We start from the raw sequence: 25,435 nt of genomic DNA, 5'->3' as shown, positions 1-25,435 counted from the left end.
AAATAAAACATCACATAGTGGTAGTTTTCTTTTTCTATATTGTGTGTTAAATTTTTTTGTAAAAACACGCGGTGTTTCTTTCGCGTCTCATCAGCCATTTATTCGTTCGACGTAAATTCTTCCACTGTACTGGACAGCATCGATGAATATTTGGCCCAAGAGTCCTCAAGACTGGAATTTCAAACGCCATGGACTGGTCAGAAGACGATGCACTGTTTGCAGAGCACTTGTTACCAATACACGCCGACAAGACAAACGGCGAACCAGCAACTGCACGAGAAACCGCAGAAGCCGAAGTTGAAGAACACACGGAAATTGACGATTATTATGAAGACAACATTGATGAAACAATTTGGAAAATTATTTCATCATAGGATTTGGATTCCGAATTTGAAGGCTACAGGACAACCGACATACCAACCGACGACAGTGAATGAACCATTATCAGACATTACTGACATTTTAAATACATAATTTGTGTATTTCTTTCTGTGATAAATGTATGACAAATATTTATAAATGTGTCTGTTTATTCATGAATAATTATTTTAAAACCACATCTAGCGGGGGTTTTTTCTTTTCAAAATGCACATATACAGTATATATATTATGGGTAGTAAATTGCGTTGACACTGCCGGTGTCTCCGACGGTATAATCAAAATGAGGGATGGGTTACACTCTTACGTGCTAAAACAGCTGACGATACCAACAAGAATGAGAAAATCCCGGGATCCCGGTATATATTAACAGGTTTACATAGTAAAATAAGTGGTCAGCTACCGTATTTACTTTTGTCATTTTGCAAAAATCTGGTATCGGCTTATACACGGGATCGATCGTTTTATAGCAGTTATTGTGGGTCAAACTAAGGGGTCGGCTCATATACGAAGTCGGCTTATACACGGCAATATACGGTAGGATACAGACTGCTGTTTGGTTCACCGAAAATATTATATCGTTACACCTCTAATTAAAACTTTGATCAGTTCTGCCTGTAAATGTCTAACTGATAATATCTCCGGTATAACTAATGGTACATAAAATATGAGTCAGCTTGTCCATTGTACCAAAGGTTTTGTACCAGATACTGAGAGGCAAAATAAGGGTAAGGTCTTTTCACAAAGCCGACCAAAGCACAACAATATTCAGTAGCTAAGTTGTTGTTGTTGGGGTTTTTTTTGGGGTGGGAGGGTTGCACAACCAGTGAGAATATTGTACCAGTGTTAGTAACATCCAGCATATAATGTGACTATGATTCACAAAATCAACAAGTAAGAAAAATAAAGTTTTGTTTAACGACACCACTAGAGTACATTGATTTATTAATCATCAGCTATTGGATGTCAAACCTTTGGTAATTCTGACATACATTCTTAGAGTGGAAACCCGCTACATTTTTCCATTAGTAGCAAAAGATGTTTTATATGCATCGCCCCACAGACAGTATACCAGTCACGGTGCATTGGCTGCAACGAGAAAAAACTCAATAGACCCACTGACAGGGATCGATCCCAGACCGACCATGCATCAGTGAAGTGCTTTTTCTACTGGGCTATGTCTGTCCCACCCCCAATAGGTAAAAAAACAGTGATTGACAAAAGAGTTTACCCGAATCTGGACGGCCATTCTGTTACAGTCAGCCTCTTTCTGGCGCAGCTGCTTCTGGAGGTGAGCTCGAGTGCTCTCCATCGAAGTCTGGATGTTCCGCATCGCCAGAATCTCCTCCTACAACCAACAAAGCTGGTGTTAGTAGAAACCACACGCGACATGGTGCCACAGGTGAACGTTTTTTATAAACATGCACTGTGAGATAAGACCAGTAAAGTGTTTCCAGAAAACAACAGGTCAATTTGTGAAAAACACCAAACAAGTACTTAATTAATTTTGGAGTACCCTGTGTATGTAAAAATGCTCTGTATATCAAACAAGTATTTAATTAAATTCGGAGTAACCCCTGTGTATGTAAACATGCTCTGTATATCAAACAAGTATTTAATTAAATTCAGAGTAACCCCTGTGTATGTAAACATGCTCTGTATATCAAACAAGTATTTAATTAAATTCGGAGTAATCTGTGTATGTAAACATGCTCTGTATATCAAACAAGTATTTAATTAAATTCGGAGTAACCCCTGTGTATGTAAACATGCTCTGTATATCAAACAAGTATTTAATTAAATTTGGTGTAACCTGTGTATGTAAACATGCTCTGTATATCAAACAAGTATTTAATTAATTCCGGAGTAACCTGTGTATGTAAACATGCTCTGTATATCAAACAAGTATTTAATTAATTCCGGAGTAACCTGTGTATGTAAACATGCTCTGTATATTAAACAAGTATTTAATTAATTCCAGAGTAACCCCTGTGTATGTAAACATGCTCTGTATATCAAACAAGTATTTAATTAAATTCGGAGTAACCCCTGTGTATGTAAACATGCTCTGTATATCAAACAAGTATTTAATCAATTCCGGAGTAACCTGTGTATGTAAACATGCTCTGTATATTAAACAAGTATTTAATTAATTCCAGAGTAACCCCTGTGTATGTAAACATGCTATGTATATCAAACAAGTATTTAATTAATTCCAGAGTAACCTAGCTGTGTATGTAAACATGCTCTGTATATCAAACAAGTATTTAATTCATTGTGAAGTAACCCCTGTGTATGTAAACATGCTCTGTATATCAAACAAGTATTTAATTAAATTTGGTGTAACCTGTGTATGTAAACATGCTCTGTATATCAAACAAGTATTTAATTAATTCCGGAGTAACCTGTGTATGTAAACATGCTCTGTATATTAAACAAGTATTTAATTAATTCCAGAGTAACCCCTGTGTATGTAAACATGCTATGTATATCAAACAAGTATTTAATTAATTCCGGAGTAACCTAGCTGTGTATGTAAACATGCTCTGTATATCAAACAAGTATTTAATTCATTGTGAAGTAACCCCTGTGTATGTAAACATGCTCTGTATATTAAACAAGTATTTAATTAAATTTGGTGTAACCTGTGTATGTAAACATGCTCTGTATATCAAACAAGTATTTAATTAATTCCGGAGTAACCTGTGTATGTAAACATGCTCTGTATATTAAACAAGTATTTAATTAATTCCAGAGTAACCCCTGTGTATGTAAACATGCTCTGTATATCAAACAAGTATTTAATTAATTCCGGAGTAACCTAGCTGTGTATGTAAACATGCTCTGTATATTAAACAAGTATTTAATTCATTGTGGAGTAACCCCTGTGTATGTAAACATGCTCTGTATATCAAACAAGTATTTAATTAAATTTAGTGTAACCTGTGTATGTAAACATGCTCTGTATATCAAACAAGTATTTAATTAATTCCGGAGTAACCTGTGTATGTAAACATGCTCTGTATATCAAACAAGTATTTAATTAAATTCGGAGTAACCCGTTATGTAAACATGCTCTGTATATCAAACAAGTATTTAATTAAATGTGGTGTAACCTGTGTATGTAAACATGCTCTGTATATCAAACAAGTATTTAATTAATTCCGGAGTAACCTAGCTGTGTATGTAAACATGCTCTGTATATTAAACAAGTATTTAATTAATTCCAGAGTAACCCCTGTGTATGTAAACATGCTCTGTATATCAAACAAGTATTTAATTAATTCCGGAGTAACCTAGCTGTGTATGTAAACATGCTCTGTATATCAAACAAGTATTTAATTCATTGTGGGGTAACCCCTGTGTATGTAAACATGCTCTGTATATCAAACAAGTATTTAATTAAATTTGGTGTAACCTGTGTATGTAAACATGCTCTGTATATCAAACAAGTATTTAATTAATTCCGGAGTAACCTGTGTATGTAAACATGCTCTGTATATTAAACAAGTATTTAATTAATTCCAGAGTAACCCCTGTGTATGTAAACATGCTCTGTATATCAAACAAGTATTTAATTAAATTCAGAGTAATCTGTGTACGTAAACATGCTCTGTATATCAAACAAGTATTTAATTAAATTCGGAGTAACCCCTGTGTATGTAAACATGCTCTGTATATCAAACAAGTATTTAATTAAATTCGGAGTAACCCGTTATGTAAACATGCTCTGTATATCAAACAAGTATTTAATTAAATGTGGTGTAACCTGTGTATGTAAACATGCTCTGTATATCAAACAAGTATTTAATTAATTCCGGAGTAACCTAGCTGTGTATGTAAACATGCTCTGTATATTAAACAAGTATTTAATGAATTCCAGAGTAACCCCTGTGTATGTAAACATGCTCTGTATATCAAACAAGTATTTAATTAATTCCGGAGTAACCTAGCTGTGTATGTAAACATGCTCTGTATATCAAACAAGTATTTAATTCATTGTGGGGTAACCCCTGTGTATGTAAACATGCTCTGTATATCAAACAAGTATTTAATTAAATTTGGTGTAACCTGTGTATGTAAACAACTCTGTATATCAAACAAGTATTTAATTAATTCCGGAGTAACCTGTGTATGTAAACATGCTCTGTATATTAAACAAGTATTTAATTAATTCCAGAGTAACCCCTGTGTATGTAAACATGCTCTGTATATCAAACAAGTATTTAATTAAATTCAGAGTAATCTGTGTACGTAAACATGCTCTGTATATCAAACAAGTATTTAATTAAATTCGGAGTAACCCCTGTGTATGTAAACATGCTCTGTATATCAAACAAGTATTTAATTAAATTCGGAGTAACCTGTGTATGTAAACATGCTCTGTATATCAAACAAGTATTTAATTCATTGTGGAGTAACCCCCTGTGTATGTAAACATGCTCTGTATATCAAGCAAGTATTTAATAGAATTCGGAGTAACCCCTGTTATGTAAACATGCTCTGTATATCAAACAAGTATTTAATTAAATGTGGTGTAACCTGTGTATGTAAACATGCTCTGTATATCAAACAAGTATTTAATTCATTGTGGAGTAACCCCTGTGTATGTAAACATGCTCTGTATATCAAACAAGTATTTAATTAAATTTGGTGTAACCTGTGTATGTAAACATGCTCTGTATATCAAACAAGTATTTAATTAATTCCGGAGTAACCTGTGTATGTAAACATGCTCTGTATATTAAACAAGTATTTAATTAATTCCAGAGTAACCCCTGTGTATGTAAACATGCTCTGTATATCAAACAAGTATTTAATTCATTGTGGAATAACACCTGTGTATGTAAACATGCTCTGTATATCAAACAAGTATTTAATTAAATTTAGTGTAACCTGTGTATGTAAACATGCTCTGTATATCAAACAAGTATTTAATTAATTCAGGAGTAACCTGTGTATGTAAACATGTTCTGTATATGAAACAAGTATTTAATTCATTGTGGAGTAACCCATGTATGTAAACATGCTCTGTATATCAAACAAGTATTTAATTAAATTCGGAGTAACCTGTGTATGTAAACATGCTCTGTATATCAAACAAGTATTTAATTCATTGTGGAGTAACCCGTGTATGTCAACATGCTCTGTATATCAAACAAGTATTTAATTAAATTCGGAGTAACCCGTGTATGTCAACATGCTCTGTATATCAAACAAGTATTTAATTAATTCCGGAGTAACCTGTGTATGTAAACATGCTCTGTATATCAAACAAGTATTTAATTAAATTCGGAGTAACCCCTGTGTATGTCAACATGCTCTGTATATCAAACAAGTATTTAATTAAATTCGGAGTAACCCGTGTATATCAACATGCTCTGTATATCAAACAAGTATTTAATTAATTCCGGAGTAACCTGTGTATGTAAACATGCTCTGTATATTAAACAAGCAATTTATATGAGCATTTTCATTTTACACAATTTTGGACTTTTGTAAAAACTCTTCAGTTCCCTTAATACTGAAGAAGAGTACAGTAAAATATTTGCAGACTTGTAAATTTTGAGAATGGTCATTAACAAAAGGTGTTCAACTTAATACATTTACAACTGTCAATCAAAGCAGAGGACAAATAGGAAATCTTCATAATGCTATAATGCTATATTTCCATTGTACTGTTCCTCAAATATACATTTAGCCCTTCAATCATGTCATTTATGAAAAACAAATACAATAATTTGATAAATTTGTTCATATTTTAACTGTCAAGTGTTCAGAAAAATTAAATGTCACCAATAATGTATATATACTAGGCTCTGAATTGACAGTAAATGTATTAAAATTAGAACCATTTTAATTTAAATCTTTAGTGTATTAGTCTGTTATTTGATGCAAGTCATTAACGTGTGCCACACTGACAATAAGCTGAGACTATGACATGAAATGAGGTTCCAGTGGAACACACCTTCTGTGCAGTCACTTGTTTCCATACATCTCTCACATGCTGCTCGTTCTCAATTACCTTCGCTCGAAGTCTCTGCAATAACACACAATAATAGTGATCAGGTAGTTTTTTTACATGGCATTAATTCTGAAAAATATGTACTCATACAAAATGCTTTTATGGAATAATGGAAAATACTATAGCAGAGTAGAAATGTATACACATTGATAGGATTCAAATAATAGTGAATCAATAATTGCATTCATACACAACAAGTATCAATGAAGTTTACACAAACAATACTACAGGCGTATTTATAACTAAAAAACAACAAACATGTATTGTTAAAATAGACATATAAATTTAATTATAAGATTGGACCGCAATTATTTTTTTGTTCATTCAAGTATGAACTGAAATCACAATGTGCATACTTTTGTATGACCCACTACACAGAGTTGTACAATGTGCTCTAAAGTGCATAGATTCAAAAACAATTTTATTATTACATTTGCATTTATTGAATTTACATTTACTGTTCATTCTGAAAAATAGGTACTTACACAATTTATTTTAAATGCATTTCTTGGATCATAATGGTAATATATAGGAGACGTCTGAATCAGTAATAGTACCCACCTCACTGACTCACTCCCAGTGATAGTACCCACCTCACTGACTCGCTCCTAGTGATAGTACCCACCTCACTGACTCGCTCCCAGTGACAGTACCCACCTCACTGACTCGCTCCCAGTGACAGTACCCACCTCACTGACTCGCTCCCAGTGACAGTACCCACCTCACTGACTCGCTTCCAGTGACAGTACCCACCTCACTGACTCGCTTCCAGTGACAGTACCCACCTCACTGACTCGCTCCCAGTGACAGTACCCACCTTACTGACTCGCTCCCAGTTATAGTACCCACCTCATTGACTTGCTTGGAATCGGTCAGTTTCTAGATGAGAATGGCGATATTTAGAAACGTCTGAACCAGTGATAGTACCCACCTCACTGACTCGCTCCCAGTGATGGTACCCACCTTGTTGACTCGCTCCCAGTGATGGTACCCACCTTGTTGACTCACTCCCATTGACGGTACCCACCTCAATGACTCGCTCCAGGGTTCATACACTTAAAGGAAGTCAAAATGCAAGGGTTTTTCAAGCACTTTCCAGGTCAACTTTACCAAAATTCCAGGACCGTACCGAGTTTCCACAGGTCGTTAAACACGCAAGTGCCAACCATCTTTGTGGGTTTACAATAGATTCATTAACTTGACACGCTCCCTGAACTTGCTAAATACCCAGCGGCAAAAAGTGACAAACTTTCTTTTCCAATATGTCGCTTGGATCTCGTGGCCGCATGATCCTCGCATCGCAAGATAAAAAACAACAAACATTCACACGTCAACTGAGCCGGTAAACATCGATTGGCCGGACGATTGGCATTTGATTGTGCCGCAGAAATGAAACAAATAAGTTAATTACATGTTAAATAAAGTAAATAAAGCCTCCGTTTTAGGCGTTTATATTTTATTTGACATCAAATTATAATTTTCAAGGGTTTTCCAGACCGCAAGATGATTTTCAAGGGTATTCAAGCACTGGAATACATTAGTTTATTTTTAAGGGTTTTCCAGGGTTTTCCAGGCACGTACGAACCCTGTCGCTCCCAGTGATGGTACCCACCTCGTGGACTCGCTCCCAGTGATGGTACCCACCTCGTGGACTCGCTCCCAGTGATAGTACCCACCTCATCGACTCGCTTCCAGTGATAGTACCCACCTCATCGACTCGCTCCCAGTGATAGTACCCACCTCATCGACTCGCTCCCAGTGATAGTACCCACCTCAATGACTCGCTCCCAGTGACAGTACCCACCTCAATGACTCGCTCCCAGTGATAGTACCCACCTCGTCGACTCGCTCCCAGTGATAGTACCCACCTCGTCGACTCGCTCCCAGTGATAGTACCCACCTCGTCGACTCGCTCCCAGTGATAGTACCCACCTCGTCGACTCGCTCCCAGTGATAGTACCCACCTCGTCGACTCGCTCCCAGTGATAGTACCCACCTCGTCGACTCGCTCCCAGTGATAGTACCCACCTCGTCGACTCGCTTCCAGTGATAGTACCCACCTCATCGACTCGCTCCCAGTGATAGTACCCACCTCATTGACTCGCTCGGAATCGGTCAGTTTCTGGATGAGGACCTCCTTCTGCTCGACGACGCGCAGGGCCACGGCCTCGCCCTGGTGCTGTTCGCGCAGCAGGAGCCGCAGGCACTGGTTGGTGGCCTCGAAGTCCGCCATCTTCTCCAGCAGCCTCTCCTTCTGGTTGCTCAGCTTCTTGACATCGGTGGCCGACAGGCGTGGCTCTTCCCGTAGGCGCAGGACCGAGTCGCGCAGCTCACGCACCTGCTGACTCACCGCCTGTCCGTCCATCTCAACCTCAATCAGCTTCTTCATCAGGGTCTCACGCTCTATCCGAAACAAATCTCTGCAGCAAACAAAGGTAAAAGTTAATGTTTGTTTTGTTTAACGACACCACTAGAGCCAGGGTCCACCCTGTACATGGCCAAATTAGCCAAATGCTATTTTTTATTCAAAGTCGCTACAACATTTAGTTTTTGGCTTGACATACATATAAATATCTGAAAATTGGCAAAACCAAAACTTTTTCCAGTGTGAGTCCTGCTAGAGCACATTGATTTATTAATCATCGGCTGTTGGATGTCAAACATTTGGCAATTTTGACATAGTTTTAGAGAGGAAACCTGTTACATTTGTTTTTCTGTTAGTTGCAAGGGATCTTTTATATGCACCATCCCACAGACAAGATAGTACATACCACAGCATTTGATACACCAGTTGTGGTGCACTGGATGGAATGAGAAATACCCCAACGGACCCACAGAAGAGGATCGATCCTAGACTAATCACGCATAAGGCACGCACTTTACCACTCTGCTTCGTCCTGCCCCATCACTGCAGCAAAGCAAACAGCATACAGGAAATAAGCAAACAAAGGCTAAAAAAAACTATTTTTGATGCCATTGAAAATGCCCATCACTGCAGCAAAGCAAACAGCATACAGGAAATAAGCAAACAAAGGCTAAAAAAACTATTTTTGATGCCATTGAAAATTAAACAATTACCGGTATGTGTGTACTAGGTTCAAATTATTTTTAGCACATTTTCTGCCTTAGGTTAGAATTGCCTGGGCTGTATCCTAGTATGGTGACAGATGCTATTATTCTACTTTTGCGTGAAGATATCATCTAGGCTACTTCGTTAAACAGATATTCTGACATTACTATGAGGTAAGAATATCTGTTTAAAGAAGGAGCCTAAGAATATGTTTAGACATCTTTAAACATGCATCCTATCTCATCTCTTTATGAGACTACCCTTTTAAACAGAGATCTATTCTAGTATATTTAGTGAAATAATGTCTTGTAATCAGTGATATTTTGTTGGAAAATAACTAGATTTCTTCAATTTGTGATGTTTTATAAACAATTTGAAAACATTTTCTACTCGCCCTGTGCTAGCCCAGCATCTGTATCCACCTCTTTATGAGGGTTCTGGTACTCTTTGAGCATATATTCTTATTTTATTACGATGATATTCTTTAGTTAGTTAATGGTATCCGTCTGTCTACTGTACCTCTTTGAGCATATACTCTGATTCTATTGTGAGGATATTCTTTAGTTAGTTAATGGTATCCGTCTGTCTACCATATCTCTTTGAGCATATATTCTTATTTTATTACGATGATATTCTTTAGTTAGTTAATGGTATCCGTCTGTCTACCGTACCTCTTTGAGCATATACTCTGATTCTATTGTGAGGATATTCTTTAGTTAGTTAATGGTATCCGTCTGTCTACCGTATCTCTTTGAGCATATATTCTTATTTTATTACGATGATATTCTTTAGTTAGTTAATGGTATCCGTCTGTCTACCGTACCTCTTTGAGCATATACTCTGATTCTATTGTGAGGATATTCTTTAGTTAGTTAATGGTATCCGTCTGTCTACCGTATCTCTTTGAGCATATATTCTTATTGTATTACGATGATATTCTTTAGTTAGTTAATGGTATCCGTCTGTCTACCGTACCTCTTTGAGCATATAATCTGATTCTATTGTGAGGATATTCTTTGGTTAATTAGTGGTAATCATCTCTTTACCATATCTCTTTGAACTTACACTCTTATTCTATGTCCATGATATTCTTTATTTAGTTAGTGGTATTCATCTCTCTACCATATCTCTTTGAACTTACTCTCTTATTCTATGTCCATAATATTCTTTATTTAGTTAGTGGTATTCATCTCTCTACCATATCTCTTTGAACTTACTCTCTTATTCTATTACAATGATATTCTTTATTTAGTTAGTGGTATTCATCTCTCTACCATATCTCTTTGAACTTACACTCTTATTCTATGTCCATGATATTCTTTATTTAGTTAGTGGTATTCATCTCTCTACCATATCTCTTTGAACTTACTCTCTTATTCTATTACAATGATATTCTTTATTTAGTTAGTGGTATTCATCTCTCTACCATATCTCTTTGAACTTACTCTCTTATTCTATTACAATGATATTCTTTATTTAGTTAGTGGTATCTATGTCTGTACTGGAGCTGGGCAATACTGAAATTCGGTATTTTGGAGGTGATTTACCTCGGAATCAGTATGGTATTCGGTATTTTTTAGTATACTCCAGGGGTGGGGAAAAGCCCTTTTTTCCCGGTCTGGGACTGATTCTCGATCTCTGAGATCAAATTTTTTTTTTTTTAAACATGTGTTTGCCGGTCCCACTTTTGTCATTCTTGTCGGTCTGAAGCACCTGTCCATTTCTATTACTGGAACAAATTCCTATCCGTCAAGTGGACGGCCTGCCCAGACATTGGTATCTTGTGCATGATTTAAAATAATAAATAAATAGTGGTCAATATGGCTGGTGTTTCAGACATCTGTGATTTTAAAGTCTGCCTAAGTATATATCACCAGTCAATAAGTCGGACCTACAGTAGTGTCAATCCATTGCCACTAGGCTAGACATTCGTCAAAGTAGCCAAGGCGGTCAAGAGATTAAACAGACGTAAACAAAAACATCATTCTTGGTGAGAGAGCCATCAGGGTATTACACTCCAATTAAAACAAAGAACCCAGAGTTTGCAACTGGTTACAATCAACACCTGACAACACCTGTGCACGGAGCTCTGTCGGGTCGAGTGTCCTAGTCCGAAGCAAGAGGTTTTTGTGCAATACAAACTGCTTGAAATAACATAAAATATACTGAGATAATCTATAAATGCATTTATTGTTGACTGTTCAATGTAGTGTATGCAATAATTATAAAGGATTTTTAAATTAACAAAAGGTTTCCACCTTTTTTGTTAACAAGTGGGAGTGAGCAGAATAGCTACAAGTACTGGTTATCTCAAGAGCCAGCAGAGGTCAAATTTCATCCAATCAGTGATGACATTATTAACCTCTTTGTCTAAACATGTGCTAGTTCAGGCTGTCAAATGTTTCAACGGTGCCATCTTTTATTAATTTTCAAGACACAGTGCTGAATACTCATAATTTTTATACATATATGGGAATTAAAATTCATAATTTGCATTCCTTTTTTATATTATTTATTTCATTATATAAAATATATACAATTTGTGGGGTTTTTTTTATCACTGATGTAATAAAAAAAATATTATTTCATGTTTATCGTTTCGCGTTCATGATTCAAGATAAAACTATACAAACGTCATTATGTTTTTTTTTAAAAACTATTTGGCAAATATCGTCTTTTAAATGTTCTTTTTTATTTTAGTCAAATCTCACGCGCTAATTTCATCTAAATAAAATTAAATTCTATACACAAGGCTTTCATTTCTCTCTTCTTTTCAGCTATTTTCTATTCATCAGATATATTCTTAGTGCTTTACTAAATGGCGTAAAACATTTTTCAATTCAAAATTTTTAATATTTTGAGATTTGCTTGGTACGGTAAATCGGTATTGACATGATACCGATACCGAACGGTATATACGGTACACCACCCAGCTCTACTCTGTACCGTACCTCTTAGACGAGAAGTCATTGCCCAGCAGGTCCATGCTCTGTCTGAGTAGGCGGTTCTGTCGCTCAGTGACGGACAGCTCCTGCTGGAAGTCCTGCAGATCCAGCTCCTGTTTCTCGATCACGTGCTGCGACTGCTGCAGGAGGTCGTCTTTCTTCTCCATCTCAGACAGCACGTTCTGGAGCTCAACCTGCACAAACAGAGCCATCATGTAGCAATTAACATTCACAGCCTGGGAATTGTTTTCATGACACACATTATTTAGTAACAACAATCGGCATTTCCATCATGTGTATTTCCTCAAGATACAATTATCATGCAGGGATCAACAATTAAATACTATTCCCGTAGTGGGTACCTCTTCATGACACAACCATCACGTAGCAACAACAAACAATTAGCATTCCCATCCAGGATAATATTACTGTAAGCATAGCAATTCTGTGTGTCTCTTCATGAATGATTGGTTACATAAACTAGATATGAAATTAAAACTTGTTAAGTGTAACAGAAAATTGTTGATGGGAATAAAATGTTGCTTATTTCGGATATAACAGGAAGTATCTTCAACTACCTTTGTTCAACACAAAAATGTTATGCTAACTTTTATGGCACTCTGCATGTTTTAAGCAAAGTACTTCATAGGCAGACACTAATTAAAATCAAATTACACGCATTTACTGGTCAAATGAACATGTCCCATCAAATGGTTCACCAACGGAAGGAATGGCAACATCGAACGCTCTATTTAAAGTTGGGGCTAGTTCAAACATCAAGACACTATATATCCAATAAATACACACACTACTTCACAAGTAGGACTAACCATTTTAATTACAATAAGGTCAGTCTTACACTATATATCCAATAAATACACACTACTTCACAAGTAGGACTAACCATTTTAATTACAATAAGGTCAGTCTTACACTATATATCCAATAAATACACACTACTTCACAAGTAGGACTAACCATTTTAATTACAATAAGGTCAGTCTTACACTATATATTGCAATGTATTATTTCATCTCATTCATAAACTAACAAAGTAAAACAAATCATACATCTAATTCTGATGTAGGCAATTTTAATGTGAGGTTTTTTAACACCACAAATACATGTGTACAAATACTGTTTACTCTTGTAAAGAAACGTACCTCATTTTTTAAACTTCCGACCTCTGACATCAAGTGGTCAATTTTCTTTTCATAATTTTGCATTTGACCATGAACTCGTTCCTCTTCATCTGTCGACAAGTCGGTTATTAACAGATCCTTTGTCGGGTTAATCTCCAGTCGGTGAGTCGGACCCTAACAAAACACAGCGATACTTGTACCATTATAGATTAATGTAACATCACAGATACAGATGTAGATACAGACACAGATCAGTTATTAACAGATCTTTTGTCGGGTTAATCTCCAGTCGGTGAGTCGGACCCTAACAAAACACAGCGATACTTGTACCATTAAAGATTAATGTAACATCACAGATACAGATGTAGATACAGACACAGATCAGTTATTAACAGATCCCTTGTCGGGTTAATCTCCAGTCGATGAGTCGGACCCTAACAAAACACAGCGATACTTGTACCATTAAAGATTAATGTAACATCACAGATACAGATGTAGATACAGACACAGATGAGTTATTAACAGATCCCTTGTCGGGTTAATCTCCAGTCGGTGAGTCAGACCCCAACAAAACACAAAGATACTTGTACCATTATAGATTAATGTAACATCACAGATACAGAGATGTAGATACAGACACAGATCAGTTATTAACAAATCCCTTGTCGGGTTAATCTCCAGTCGGTGAGTCAGACCCCAACAAAACACAAAGATACTTGTACCATTATAGATTAATGTAACATCACAGATACAGATGTAGATACAGACACAGATCAGTTATTAACAAATCCCTTGTCGGGTTAATCTCCAGTCGGTGAGTCAGGCCCTAACAAAACACAGCGATACTTGTACCATTAAAGATTAATGTAACATCACAGATACAGATGTAGATACAGATCAGTTATTAACAGATCCCTTGTCGGGTTAAACTCCAGTCGGTGAGTCAGACCCTAACAAAACACAAAGATACTTGTACCATTATAGATTAATGTAACATCACAGATACAGATGTAGATACAGACACAGATCAGTTATTAACAGATCCCTTGTCGGGTTAATCTCCAGTCGGTGAGTCGGACCCTAACAAAACACAGCATCATGCATAATTTGAATGTCAAATAAGGTAAATGTTAAATTGTAATGTAACAAGTGAAATAGTACTGTAAGGTGTGTGTGTTCTGTGAAGAAAACCAACCTGCCAGGAGATTGACTTTGAGCCTCTTGATGTTTTTCCTGGGGGCGGCACCCATGGACCACCCCCCGGACTGTGGCTCCTAACACGAGATGAAGATGTACTCCTCCTTAACCGAGATGATCTCAGATTGTCTGCGCTGTACGATCCCACTACAGACTATAAAGAAACCAGTAAAATAGCTTTAATATTTACTATAACAAATACATGTATATGATAATGTATTTTAGATACACAAAATATTCAGACACTTGAACTATCAACGTCTCCAGACAGACAATTTGTTCTATTGCAACATCAGTATTTCTGTGCTAAAATTAACAATTTATTTGGAATTAAAAGAATAATTATATAGTTTGAGCATTTTTTTTTTTTTTTTTTAACATCCAAGCACTGTTGACTCATAGAACTAAACTTTATATATATAGTTTACACATGTAGAGAGAGATTATTATATGACCTTGTGTGTCGTACTGATTTTACGAAATGATTCACAAGCAAGTGTAATAATTTCTTTATTATTCACATTATCCAAAATATTATTTTCACGAATAACAAGCTGGGACCACGTTTCAAATGTAACTAAAAAGAAACGACGATTTTCAGAAATGATGTCATTATAATAAGCGTTTACACTGGTGAAGCCTCATTAAGTTATGACGTCGCTTCACCAAATTACGTCTTTCATTGTGCACGTGAAATCATTATGACACACGTGGGTTGTACTGGTTATATTTCCCTGAATATCTTGAACTTTGTGGATAATAAATACAGGTATGCTATTCACGCAGTGAAAACTGAATTAATAAATGATCACACTATAATATCAAAATAAGATCAGTTTCAATTCATAAATAATCAACAATGCACAATGAAATTCATAGAAATTTCTAACTATAAACTAAAAATGAAGAGTAAAAAGCAAGAGAAAGTAAGTACCACACTACGCCATCTAATGCTTGCACATATAAAACATGCTCATGCATATAATATATATTACGTAGATCTACCAGCTGCCCATGCATTATGTCAACACTTTATCAAGTTAGGCATTTTCCCATGCAGTTAAATATTTCTATTCCATCATCTCACATCTCACAACATCTTGTCATAGTTTAAATTTTTCCCAGCAATTCAATTTGTCAACATGTATTATGATGTATATGGCATTCTATCCTATAAACATGCAGAACTTTATATACACTGCATCTGGTCCTTAATTCCTGCTTTTACTAATCAGATGTTCTTTTTAAAATATTGTGTCATCTAAAATAAATATCTTTAAAATCCCTAACAGTATTACGACAGAGCATAACTAAGTGAATGAGGTTCCCATCTTTTGCATGCAAGGTTTGATGACCCTATATGAATTGATAAGAAAGATATGCTTAGGAAAGGAAAACTTTACAGATGCTCTGGGTTAGCAGAAAATTTCACCAAATGTTTTATTAAACGTAAAAAATTGCAAAAATTCCAGTTATTTTTATATCAAAATATCAATTATTACATAAAATTATTTTGCCAAATTAAAATAAAATTTGCCAATTGTTTTTGAAATTCACAATTGGCGAATTTGGCGAGTGTCAGAGCTAGCCCTGGGATGACGTAAGACAGACGTACAATGCTATACCAAGATTAGTCAAAAAGGTCTTTATTACTACAATAAGATTACACTGAAATGTAATAAAATGTTTGACACATCAAGTTACGGTTTGTTATCACAGTGATACCTGTACATGGTGAACAGTAAAGGATGTTAGCAGTGTAAGTATAAGTGTCTCCAAGTCAAAGTGAACAAAGTGAAAAGCAAGAAAGGTACACCATTGTTACTGAAAGATCACAACAGATACACAAAAGGTCATAAATAAAGTATTAACTGTTGTCATGCGCTACATGAATCACAGTATTATTTACCACACACAAATTCATTAACCTGGATTGTTTTGTTCAGTATCACTTCCAGAGCTGGTTTATCCTAGTAACACATGTAGTATGTGCTAGGGGCCCCACACTTCAGGGGGCCCCAGAGTGATGTGTACATTTATTTTCCCCCTCTACCCAAGGTGTTTGCAAAATATATATCTTGGGAAAGGGGACCCGCTGTTATTTGTGCTACAGATCCCGCGGATCCTTAAACCTGCTCTGATCACATCACAATTCACTATTCAAGTTTTAGAGATCACAATTCTAAAACATTAAATCAATTTTTATATTGTCACTAATCAATATGTTGCAAACAAACTGTCCCAGCTGTTAACATTCTTAGGACCCTTCAACTATTAAAGTTTGGAACTTGGTGTTTTCTTCCACTTATTAAATAATCACCAATTCCGTATTACACATGTACCAATAAAACTGTGTTATACAGTAAGTGACCATGTAACATACTACGAATGAATAACAAGTAAGCTGCAAAAGTAGTACTAGAAGAAGTTAGACGACAGTTACTAGCATGTACTGGCTACAAATTACATCACTACTTGTCTAATCACCCACTTGTCATCTGCTTACAATACAAGTAATACATTTAGGCATGCTTTTCTTAAAACCAATTTTCCAAAACAAACCTATGAACACTTTAAAAGAAATTCTTTACATATAATTTTTTTTTAAATCACAATCTTAATCAAACGTTTTATTGAACAGAATCAATCACTTGCATCTGCAGTAATTAATTACCAATATTTGTGTGTAATCCAAACACCTGACACGACATATAAGTTAAACTGCACAGAACTTTAAATGGATATGTTAAGTTGTATTTCTAAGACAAACACTGTGCACCGCTAGACGTCCGAGTATTCGACAACCACTCTACCTTCACTGCACTTTTGTGGAGCTTTCCTCGCTTCTTGATACAGGTAGACGGAATTGACTGAATAGACACATATAAACAACAATCAGACAGCAGCAAACCAGTGTACAACAAATTTCTCACTTTTAAATCATGCTTGTATGTGTAGGTGTGTAGTGCTACAAGACTTGATTAAGACTTAAATCAATACAGTATTCATGCAGACCTTAGAAAATTGTGAGAACGACGTTTTCCTTTTGGCTTCGTCCATGCGAATCTAATTTTGCCTAAACAAATGTTTCACTTGCGTATTAAAAGAAATGTGTTACCTGAATGTATGTATAAATGGATTATGTAAATTTTCAGTTCTCAGAAGCCTGCTCATGCACAATTAGTTTTCATATGGGTTATCAGTGCTTGTACACCATTCACCATTTAACATATATATATGACACTATACAGATTACAAGGAGAAAGATGTGAAGGTATAAATAGGAAATCTGTGCTGGGAATAGAATTTTGTGCTTGTACAAGATACAGATAGGAAATACAAAAATCTACGGAAATATTAACTGTCAGTAATAACAAGAATTTGGCCATTTCAAACAGTTTCCTTCTCAATAACTACTACTGGACTCATTAACAGTGTAAACAGAAATATTGTTAACTGTTCATCAAATACTGTACCAAATCAATAAATACTACATGTCCATTACATTGCAACCTACAAATATATTGAAAATGTCTGTTGTGACATCTCAACAAACAAAACAAACCAACAACAAATAAAGCCTTCAAAGAATGATTAGAATTATGGTTGCGGACCATAATTTCCATAATTTGTTTAACAGATGCATCAAATTGTACAGTTAACATATCTCTGCTGGTCATGGAGTTTAAAAATAGATTTTTTGGTTTTTTAAACTGTTCTTCAGAAACAGAAAGGGCTGTTCTATATAACATTATATGGGGAGGCAGGAGGCAACCTCTAAGAAATAATGGCTGTCCTACTATTGATCTGGATGGGGGTGGATCTAATTATTACCGGATGTATAGTGTGGTTTGTTGCATATTAATTCTGTGCATAGTCTAAAAAAAAAAAAAATAACAACCAAATAAAGATATTGCTGTTGCCTCTTCCCCATTTGATCTGGGGTTGTTTTTTTTATCAACTCTTAGTATTTTAGGTTTTGAATCCTTGGACACTTCTTTTTGTTGTTAGGTCAGTTCCAGAATTCATCATGCGGGATGTTTGAGGTACTGTGTCGCAGGTTATAAATACCTGGTGCATCAGCTGTCTACATGGTTTAAGTAAAGGTAGTGTGTATATTTAACTGTTGTACATATATGTATGTGGATTAATATCACCCGACTATATCAAAGATAATATATACACAGGCGCGGAGGCAGGATTTCTGAAAGGGGGGGGGGGGGGGGGGGGGGGGGGGGGGGTCGGTCGTCCAAATGTGATGACTGATCTTTCCTTTACACAGAACAGTTGATATAATCACGTTTCCCCTTAAAGGTTATGGTCGGTTTTCAAAAAGGGGGGTCCAGACTCCTTGATCCCACCTCTGGATCCACTACTATGTACATGGCTCAAAACTTGTTTACCACACACATGAAGATGCATAAAGCCCAACTATTGGTTCAACAAGCTTTACTATGTTTAACAGTCACACAGTAAATATATATATACATATACATGTAAGTAATTAGCATCAAGTACAGGCAAATCAAATAGTTATCAAGAAGAAATTAGACCATCAAAAATTATACCTTGGTAAGTTTTCCCTTCTTTGTTCCCTTCTTAATGTGAACGTGTACAGGAACATCTTCTTCCACATGAACATGAACCGGTGAAGTCGGTCGCAGCCCTGGCTCAACTCCCATCCCTAGTGAAATCATAAAACAACAAACAATATTATATATCTATTTAATCTTACTATAGTAATGAAAATAATTCTGGCCGTGCAATAAACCAATCTTTTATTCAACATGCAATACAAAAACTGACATGCGTAGTCCATGTTCACTCAAATGATGTCATATCCCTAGCAAAGAATGAGGTCATGTTCCTAGCTCAGCGTTCCGTCATTTCCATAAACTTCAACTTTCCAGACGAAGTAAGTTGTGTTATTTATAAAATTAAACTTTTGTTAATAATAATAGAGAAAGGTGGTATGTAATAAATACAGAACCACACACCACTATTTTTGCCATGTTATTCATTGTACTTGTTTATAGTACACAAGATTTATACCACCTTTCTATTTATTACTGTAAAATACTTTATTTTTGCAGGATCAAATTTTTGCGATTTAATGAAAATGAGTCAGTTCGCGAGTATTTATTTTCACAAATTAACATCCTTCCCTCAATAAAAAACATTAAGTGCTGGTTCTGATGTTAATAATTTTGACATTTATTGTTTACAAATTACCGTAAGCTTACACAAGGTGCTTAGGCTACCCTGTGCACTTTTTCGTAATCCTCAAACTATTATATAAAAACAGAAACCGAAAACAAAATGGAATTTGAAGGCACAATTTTAGTGCAAGTTCTGATTTAATCAATATTTATTACTGTCAAAATACTTGTTCAATACAGTTTATGATTGACCAACAGGCAAAACCTTTATTGTGAAGGCCCAATATGAACAGTTAGAACTACAAGTATACTACTAGTAGTATCGTTGTACAAGCCAAACCCAATTTTTTTTCACTTCCACATTTTAACATACTGTGATGTTTACTTCAATTTTGTAAACATGTGTATCACTTTCATCACCAGCACTTATGAAAGAAAACCATACAAAGCTTAATATTGTTTATTATCATGTAATATATCATCTGTACTTTGATATCACTTTTGATATAAAGTTTTAAATGTTGCATTGTTACTACTATAGTCCCATACAGCTGAAACTAATAAGGTCTCGGGTCTGATTGAACAAGACTTTCTTTCTTTTTTTTAATGTCCAATTTTCGTCATTCTTTAATTAAGCATGGATTTTTTTTTAAATTACGAATTTTATTCATAAATAAATTGCACACACAAATAAAGTACATTACAGGACACAGTATTTAAACATTCTTCACCTTTTGTGTGTGCATGTCGGCAAGCAAATTTAAGTTTTTCTTTGAGAAAAAAACAATCTGTTTGTGTATGATATGAAATCATGGATTTAGTAATTATAACATATTTCTAGCTTGTCTGATTGCATAATGTGTTTGAAAATAATACAGCAATAAACAATGATCAGTGAAAGGATGAAAAAGTATGTGAATGTATTTGTGGATTGTCCATTCCTTCTGTGTGAAAAACCTAAATAAGTCACTTAAGACTGGGCCTAGCACTTAAACTGGTTCTACATCAAGGATCCTGGATTAAGACTCCACCAGTCTTTACATTATAACCAGGGCTCGAACGTAAGACTTGGATACCTACGGTAATTTTAAAATGTTTTTGCCACAGGCAAACTGTTCACCTACAGCAAATTTCAGCCTGCCTACAGCAATTTTAACTTAGTAATATTTGCAACAAATACATATAAAAAAAAAAATAATAATCAAACAGTAATAATGTTTCTCCAGCAGCAAAAAAATGCCCCTGACATATCGCAATTTACGTTGGTGCTGAGTCCTGTATAACTGAATTCCAATATGAAAATGGCTTTCTTCATCCCCGTCAGCAACTGCATACTTTAAAAACACAAGCCTGGCAAAGCCAGTAGTTTGTTGTTGTTTTTTGTTTGTTTTTATATTTCTTTACCAAGAATGACTTATTTTATAATTCAACTGTATCATTTCTAACCAGGATACTTTGTGATATAATTAGCATACTAGGTTTAGGGGAGCTGCATGTATGTACGACAACTCTCCATTTCAGAATGTCGGAAACGGTGATTAATGGAAATAGGTACAGAGAAAATATAATTCATATTTGCATTATTCTCTAAGAATGTTATATTATAGCGGAAGTAAACTTTAATGAGCGCATTTTATTTATCTTAAAACTTTGTTGCCGGTACCTACCAAAAATATTCAATTAGGAAATTGATTTGTACATTCTAAAAAAACTGTAAACAGAAAGACATTAAAACCGGGCGCAAGCACCGACACGCACACGAGAAGTCGAGATATAGACTACTGCAAAACAAACCAAGATGCATAGACAGGATCTCTGGATATTAACCAACCTTTACTCATACGTAAACTATCTCCAATGGGATCAGTCTAATTAACAAGAAATACGATAAAATCAAAAATTTATCTGTTGCAGAAAAATACAACACCGACAACTGTGTTGTTACAGACTCTACTTCCGAAACAGAGTGCCATTGGTTAATTTTTCATGACGTCACACAGTTTTGTCCATTCTTTAATACCAAGTTAAAGGAGAAGTCTAAAAGTTGCACGTTGTCCGGGTATTTACTTTTCTTGTCAATGGCGCAGCCAGCATGAGGCAGTCAAAGCGCTTGCCTCATGTAGTGTCCCCAGATTTAGCTTATTTTCCCCCCATGACACTGATATTTATTTTACAGGTTTGAGTTAAACTCGGCGTTTTTCCCCTCTCTGCCTGGGCAGCTTGTGAAATGTAAACATGTTAAGTCTGAATTATCTGCCCAGTTAAACAAAAAAACGCCCATTAAAATAATTTAATGTAGTGGTATTAGTTAGGCTTCCAATTTATAAATTTAGCAAATTCCAGTAAGTGTGGCCGACAGGGCAACACATGACGCCAGTTTTGATTATAAATTGCACACATCTCCATATTGACAAATAACGTGTTGTCATTTTAATGTAGGTCCTATATACATTTACTAGTGTGTGTATATTTACTCTACAAAAAAGGTAGGGGAACCTGAAATATTAATGTTAATATCAACTATTAGACCGAACATACGTTTTGACCACAGACATCCTAGTAAAGAACGTTCAGGTCTGTTTATCAATACACCGAAACACATTCCATAGTTTGCACGTGCATCACGCAGTTGCCCCGTGGGGTGGGGGGTCATTCTCGATTTTGATATCTTTTTTATGTAAGACTATATACGACCATGAAGTGGCGACAGCAGGTTTCCTCTCTCAATATCTGTATGGTCCTTAACCATATGTCTGATGCCATATAACCGTAAATAAAATGTGTCGAGTACGTCATTAAATAAAACATTTCCTTCCTTGCTGTACGTGTAGATGGTTTCTGTTGACGACACTTACCTTTACTGTCATTGTTTGAGCGGTAACAAACACCAGAATCACCTGAAACGACTGGTAGGATAACTTAAAGGCTATGGGATGTGTTATTCTGTTTGTGGGAAAGTGCATATAAAATTATATCCCTTGCTTAAATTTGCTTCTAATGAAAAATGTGGAGGGTCTCCGCTGAAGATTGTTATAAAATGTTCGACATCCAAATAGCCTACAATTAAATGAATACCGCTCTAGATGCGCCCTGAATTTGTCTTCACTGTCTGGCAGGATGTAGTGTATTGCTGGTGCTCTGTAAAGAATCGCCTGCTTTAGAAAAAAAAACTACAAGAAAAAACATTTGGTGACGGTCTCTAGTCAGACCAAAGTTCTAGAATTGATGCCGCAATGGCCAATTTATCGTTCCAGCCAGTGCACCATGACTGGTATATCAAAGGTCGTGGTATGTGCTATCCTTTCTGTGGGATGGCTCATATAAAATATCCTTTGCTACTAATGGAAAAATGTAGGTTTTCTCTCTACCGTCAAAATTACCAAAATTTAAATATTTGACATCCGATAGCCGATGATTAATAAAGCAATGTGATCTAGTGGTGTCGTTAAACAAAAAATTAACTTTGATGCGGCTTTTTTTAAAGCATTGCCTTGCTTTATCCTGTGGCTATACCCCCCCCCCCCCCCCCCCCCCATACACACGCCATCCCCATAGCCTTGGTATCTTAGTTTCCTTTACATTTTCCATGTAGCCATGTCAATTTTTATGGCTTGACTTGAACCGCAAATGCTTTTATAACAAAGAAAGAAAGAAATGTTTTATTTAACGACGCACTCAACAAATTTTATTTACGGTTATATGGCGTCAGACATATGGTTAAGGACCACACAGATTTTGAGAGGAAACCCGCTGTCGCCACTACATGAGCTACTCTTTCCGATTAGTAGCAAGGGATCTTTTATTTGCGCTTCCTACAGGCAGGATAGCACAAACCATGGCCTTTGTTGAAGCAGTTATGGATCACTGATCGGTGCAAGTGGTTTACACCTACCCACTGAGCCTTGCGGGTTTGGAGTCGGTATCTGGATTAAAAATCCCATGCCTCGACTGGGATCCGAACGGCGAACCCATTACCTACCAGCCTGTAAGACCGATGGCCTAACCACGACGCCGGTATTTTTTATAACAAGCCATGCTTAAATTTAACACACAAAAAAACCATGTTCACGCGCGAGGATCAAAATCGACGAGCACGCCGACCCAGAGAGAAAAATTAATTTCATTTGGCTGTATTTTTGTTTAAGTGGGGTTTTTTTTATTTGTTGTTTTTGTTGTTGTTTTTGTGGTGTGTTTGTTTGTTGTTTTTTGGGGGGGTTGTGCTGTTTTTGTTTTTTTGTTGGGGGTCAATTTCATGGGCGTATCGATCGTGATCTGGACTGGGGTCAAATTTGAACCTAGCGGACCTTTTGGTGTGTTTTCCATCGACACCTATATAAATAGCCTAATATTGCACTGTAGAAAAACCCTCATTTTTAAGCCTCAGTGGGCAAAAGTGAGGAAGTGCCGTTTGTTTAATTACGTCGTGGTAGAACGTTTCCGTACCTGTAATTCTCTAGAGTAATCACATCAAATCTACGTAGATTAAATTATGTTGACAATTCTCTTCGTTTCAAATCAGTTTTAAATTATTTTCATATTCAATCACGGTTCAAGTATGCAGTACAGGGCAAAAAAAAAAGAGTAAACGTTAGTTGTCCTGGGCCCCGTTCCACGAAGCAACTTCAACACATAGGGTAGCTATGCGCTTACGGTAATCTTAGGGCTAAGATCAACTTCAATACATAGGGTAGCTATGCCCTTAAGGTAATCTTAGGGCTAAGAATCGTAAGATCGCTTCATGGAACGGGGCCCTGGACAGGCTTAATGTCTTCCATCAGTCGTCAAGTTAGAGCAGGAGTAACCACGACGTGAACCCAGTACCTACATGGCTCAAGTTGATAGTACAGTCTCATCACCGTGAACAAATAAAACTGGCGCAGACATCACTGAATACCACCGATTAAGCATTGGATATTGGATATCAAAACATTTGGTAATTTTGAATCTTCAGAGGCAACCGTGTTTTTACCCCATGAACAGAAACCGATCTTTTATATACATATACCACGGCCTTTGATGTACCATTCACGGGGTACTGGACCGGACAGGGGAAGGGGGAGGGGGATCCACCGAGGGGGTCAATCCAACGATCAAAGCACCTCAGGCGAGCACTTCATAAACTGAGCTAGATTCCGCCAGTCTCTCCAAGTTAGAGCCGGAGTAACCAAGACGTGAACCCAGTAACTACATGCCTCAAGATGATACTACGGTTAAAGTAGTCACTTTGGACAAATAAAACTGGCAAGCACCTTCAATCTGAAATTCACCTTTAACAGAGTCAATCTCGGATCGTCCAATAACCCCCGATTCAAATGTTAAGAATAAACAGAAGAATATCGTTTTATACTCGGACCTTTCCTGGCTCCCAAAAAAACTGCTGGAAATGTAAAATAGAGACTTGAACGGACTCCGAAATAAAATTTAGAAGTCGAGAACCAAAAACATGAAATAGTTTTAGCCACAAATGTACTAGACGACTGGCCTCAGTGGTGTAGTGGTTAAGGACATCAGACTGGGTA

The 25,435-nt window shown here is 36.2% G+C and overlaps 1 protein-coding gene across 3 annotated transcripts in view; it reads right to left on the bottom strand.

The window, feature by feature from the left end:
- LOC121384558 (outer dense fiber protein 2-like) overlaps positions 1 to 21,861 on the bottom strand; it is a 51,210-nt gene extending 29,349 nt beyond the window's left edge. For 2 of the 3 annotated variants that reach the window (XM_041515003.1, XM_041515005.1), the window contains exons 1-9: positions 21,748 to 21,861; positions 19,326 to 19,441; positions 17,571 to 17,627; positions 14,756 to 14,911; positions 13,582 to 13,734; positions 12,425 to 12,612; positions 8,496 to 8,823; positions 6,347 to 6,418; positions 1,610 to 1,726 (exon numbers count right to left, since the gene is read on the bottom strand). In XM_041515003.1, the coding sequence (XP_041370937.1) occupies positions 1,610 to 1,726; positions 6,347 to 6,418; positions 8,496 to 8,823; positions 12,425 to 12,612; positions 13,582 to 13,734; positions 14,756 to 14,911; positions 17,571 to 17,627; positions 19,326 to 19,441; positions 21,748 to 21,757 (1,197 nt within the window). In that variant the 5' untranslated portion in view covers positions 21,758 to 21,861. The remainder of the gene's footprint in view (positions 1 to 1,609; positions 1,727 to 6,346; positions 6,419 to 8,495; positions 8,824 to 12,424; positions 12,613 to 13,581; positions 13,735 to 14,755; positions 14,912 to 17,570; positions 17,628 to 19,325; positions 19,442 to 21,747) is intronic. The other variant, XM_041515004.1, reaches the window with a different exon arrangement.
- Positions 21,862 to 25,435: the final 3,574 nt, after the last annotated feature.

The sequence above is a fragment of the Gigantopelta aegis genome, chromosome 10 (genome assembly GCF_016097555.1).
Source record: "Gigantopelta aegis isolate Gae_Host chromosome 10, Gae_host_genome, whole genome shotgun sequence".
NCBI lineage: Eukaryota > Metazoa > Mollusca > Gastropoda > Neomphalida > Peltospiridae > Gigantopelta > Gigantopelta aegis.
The sequence above is the reverse complement of the archived record's forward strand: the minus strand, read 5'-3'. Positions and strand labels throughout refer to the sequence as shown.